Here is a 4,390-nt window from a genome sequence, read left to right on the forward strand (position 1 = left end):
TTGGTGTTCTGGAGCTACTTGTACGGTCTCTCAAACGCTCGCTTTCTTTTCCTCAGTATCTCACCGGAGCAGCTCAGATGCCTCCCAAGCACTGCAGTGGTTCTTCCTGGCGTTAGGTGCTTCTCTGCAGTACCTACAATCCTGGTGTGCCTTGTCATGTTCCTAACATAACTCTACTTCATTGCACAGTTTCTGTACGTCTCCCTGCTTCTCTAGCTCTTACATACACGCTGTATCTTCATCTCAGTGCTTTTCCCTGCAGAGCTTGACTTACGGAATATTTGTCTCCCGTACGAAAATTTTCCCTCACTTCTCTGCCGAGGTGACTTGTGTTCTCTTTCATGGGGGCTGGGGATCTTGTTAAACCTTCCCCATGGCTAGCTCCATCCCACCGTGACCAGACTGCCTGAAGTCCTGCTAGCCTCATTGGAGGTCCCTGGTCTGTAGCTACACCACGCTGCAGCCACGCCTGACTAAGACTCAAAATCTGCCACAAAACTATCTAGAGCCTTGCTTATCTCCATGCAAAGCTACAGTGAAGGATCAAGGATTATCCTGCCTGGGCACATAACATAACAATAAGCTAATCTTTAGGTTTAGTTTGTTTGCTTTCCTGCCAGCACAAAATAGAAAATGCAAATCAGAAAACAAAGGCAGTGGGTATAGGACTCAGCTTATCCCGTTGTGGACAGATGAAAAGAGAGTACAGGGGAGAGAAGGAGGTGTGGACCGTAGGCTGAAAAACGGAATTGGGACAGTGGAACAGGAAGAATGACGTGGTGAAGCAGAAGCGTATTCCCTTGTTGAACTTTGAATGCTTCAAGTTCCTTACATGTAAAACCTGGGAGATCGGGCACACCGCTTTGCTGGGGTCACTATGCAGTGCAAGGAGATCTGAAATTATCTGCAGGAAGTCTATGGAGAATCCTGTCTTTACCCCAACATTAATAGAGTGCCATCTTTTATTGCTCTCCTGTATTTCTCCTCTTCCCCTATACACATCCCTGTTTCTCCTGCTTGTCAGATTTCACCCATCTAAAATCTGTGGCCCTAGACTTTTCCTGAAGCTATTACAATGTGCTCTTCTCAAGCCTGTGGGTAGATAAAAGCTGTGCCAGCTACAGTAGCTTCTGGACTGGGCAGACAGTTCTCTGCTTGTTCAGTTTGGTTTGCTTTGCTGGAGTGTGGTCTTGCGAGTGTTTAAGTCCACAGTTACATTTTTTTGCAACCTCCAGTCTGATAGCAGAGCTGATGACCTTTTGTTTAGGAGGACAGCATGGGCTACAGGGTATACATTATTTTTCAGACACAGATTTTATTCATTTCACTGCATTAACATAAAAAGAGGAAGAAACATAACTCCAACAAGAAAATAATATAAAATAAAACACAACAGTAGAAATATCACAGTTATAGCAGGATTTGTATCACGCAACTAATTTATGTTTTAATATTAAAAAGGTGCTTTCACTTTAGAGCAGTAAAAAAGTACAAAAGGAAGGAAAAATACTATTTCCAAGGAAGAAAGTTTACTGTTAGGATAGTTTTTGGTCTTTTCTTTAGTCTATCTGTGGCTATTAATATCACAAGGTAGTGGCCAGGTTATAATAGCTGACAGGATAAAAGCTAAAAACTAATAGAAGCAGTGCCTTGATGTTTTAAGGCTAGAGGGGGAAGAGTATTTGCACCACCCAGATTAAGGCATCTGATACTTAAATTAAGAGGCTGGCATTTCCAGGCTCCTTCTACAGTCAGACAGGTAATCTTCCCCAGAGGCCATTTAAATCATATGTCTGCTTCTGACTCGGGCATCTCTTTTTCTTTACTGACCACTGAGGGACCTTGAAAAGGTCTGTTGTTCATTTAGGCTTCTGAGTCATGTGCCTAATGCTAAGCAGTGTGGAATCCTCTCTGGTGTCCTTATGTTGCCTGGAGACTAGTTGAACCTGCCCTGCCAGGTTTCCCTGAGCAAGGCTTTACATCCCTTTGAAGTAAACGGGGAAAAAAGCAAGAGAACCGTTCACTTGCATAAAGGAGCGCTCACCTGCATTTCCTTAGAGTTTGGAGCAAGAAGTTCTTCACCATCCCTCTCCCTCTTCTTTACTAACATCACATCCCTAGAACACCACTTTCATTTACAGGGAAACTCCTAATAATGGCATAAATGTATGGCCACAGGACACCAGTGGACCAACGGTCTCGAGTCTTCAATTAGCATGCAGCTCTAATTGAGGCACCAGTTGGCTATGGGCACTCTTCTCCTTCAAAGGCAAAGTGGGTCTGTCTCCTCTGCAGTTGGCTGCTTTTGCAGTTCCAAGGCTACCGTCTCTCTAGGAGTGTATCCCAAGCATCAGACTCACCGAGCATGTTTTTCTCACGCGGGAGCCTAGCCTGACACACTTACTGCGTCTGCCATGTAAAGTCTTCCCCTACACACATGATTTACCTGTCCAGAACTAGGGAGGCCTCCACTCAGTACAGTGCTCATGGTCTCCAAAATCCTTCAGAGGGTCCTGATATTCCTTTCATACAGAATCTTGCATACTGAATACCAAGGTAATTTTCATTCGGGCCTTGCAGATCTTTGCTGATGTGCTTTTATTGGCTAAGTGCTGTTTTCCTGGGAGGGATATGATTTGTCAGAAACAAGCTCATGGTTTTTTGGAGGTGCAACGTTGTCTTGCTGTGCGGTCAGTAGACTTGATGTGCACAGTTACTTGCAAAATTGCACCCACAAAAATCACAATTTTGCCCATTAAAATCCTACTTTGGAAAATGTTAGCAACTGAACAGTGATACAGCAGGCAAAAAATTAAAGAACTAGAATCAAAATACTATAACTTAGCCTATAGTCAAAAGGTTTATGTTTAAAAATGACTACACTATTAGCTAACAGATAAATCCTTGGGTTAAATGTCCCCAGTAAGATAAAGGTCATTCAACTCTCCCATTAGAGGAGAGATATTATCTTGATATATCTCATATTCATTCTCAAATTCCTTTTTATGGAAATGTCTGTTATTCATATGGGGAAAATAAGAGGCGGGGGGGAAATGAAGAAAACTAAAAGCCTCCCCCTATCAATTGCCTGACCATGTCGCAGAAAGAATACAGTCACTTCCAAAAGCTGTTTCATCAATGTTGAATACTAAACAGGTACATAGATCCTCAAAGCTTCCTCCCAATGTTTATCTTAAAACGTTCACGTAACAGTAAATGGCTCTCATGAGATGACATATTACTCCTTAGTCTCTTCAATATTGTATTCTTCCCAGGTAGATCTCACTAGAATTTGTTCATTTTACAGAATTTGGGTCAAGAAACAGAATCATACTATTCTGGGCCCCATTTAAATCTTGATGTGATTCAGCTATGGCATTAACATTTCCTGGAGAACTCACTGATTCTCTTAATTTAAGAATGGACAACACTGTAACCCCAGGGAACAGTTAACCACAAGAATTGAGGGTCATACGGTTTTCAGTAGTGGTTGATAATAAAGATGTTAAATAATATCAGGCAGTCCTTAAGGCAAAGTGAGCAATGCAACATTTACTAAGTAATGTTTTAATATATTTTTACAGTCCAGTAGAGATGTCATGCTCTGCAGTGGATGGAGTGAATGTGGAACTAACTCTTTCTAATTTTTCATGATAAAGATTTGGACATTTTTTGCAGAGGTGGGCTGCAACATGCTTTCGGAAAAAGGTGTAAAGATATTTCCTAAATTTTTCTCCAACAAATGCATAGATCACAGGATTGATACAACAGTGGATCATTGAGATTGTTTCTGTCACCTGGACTGCTTTCTCCAGTTGACTTTTGATTTCACAATTTGTGTCGAAAAGTGAACTTTGATATGTATGCAAAAAAGAAGAAATGTGGAACGGTGTCCAGAAGATGAAATAAAAAATCATGATCACGAAAATAAGTCTGACTGCCTTCTGTTTTTTCTCATTCTTGCATCTCAATAATGTTTTTAGAATTTGTGAGTAACTGAAAATCATAATGAGCATTGGAACAATAAGTCCCAGAATGTTCATCTTTAAAATATAGGAGTACTTCCAATTTATTGTGGCTTCACTTGGATAATGAGCACTGCAAGTATAACGTGAATTTTCCTTTTGAGTTTTGTGAAATACTATCCCAGGAACAGAAGCAAAAATAGCAACAGCCCAAGTGACAATGCTGGTGAGGATGCCGTAGGTAACTGTCCTAGCTTTTAAAGCAAACACTGCATGCACTATGGCCAGATACCTGTCTAGGGTCAGCAGGATTATGAAAAAGATGCCGCTGTAGAAGCCAAGGAGGTAGACACCTGAGAGAATCCTACACAGCGCCTCCCCAAAAATCCAGTCGTGAACAGCATAATAAGCCCAAAAAGGGAGAG

The 4,390-nt window shown here is 41.5% G+C and overlaps 1 protein-coding gene across 1 annotated transcript; it reads right to left on the reverse strand.

The window, feature by feature from the left end:
- Positions 1 to 3,578: 3,578 nt before the first annotated feature.
- Positions 3,579 to 4,385, reverse strand: LOC104613767 (C-C chemokine receptor type 2-like; the record flags this gene model as incomplete). The annotated part of the gene is made up of 1 exon (XM_010293413.1): positions 3,579 to 4,385. A coding segment is annotated over one exon (807 nt), but the record flags the coding sequence as incomplete, so codon positions are not given.
- Between the last annotated feature and the right edge of the window lie 5 nt (positions 4,386 to 4,390).

Source organism: Phaethon lepturus, unplaced genomic scaffold (assembly GCF_000687285.1).
Source record: "Phaethon lepturus isolate BGI_N335 unplaced genomic scaffold, ASM68728v1 scaffold7928, whole genome shotgun sequence".
NCBI lineage: Eukaryota > Metazoa > Chordata > Aves > Phaethontiformes > Phaethontidae > Phaethon > Phaethon lepturus.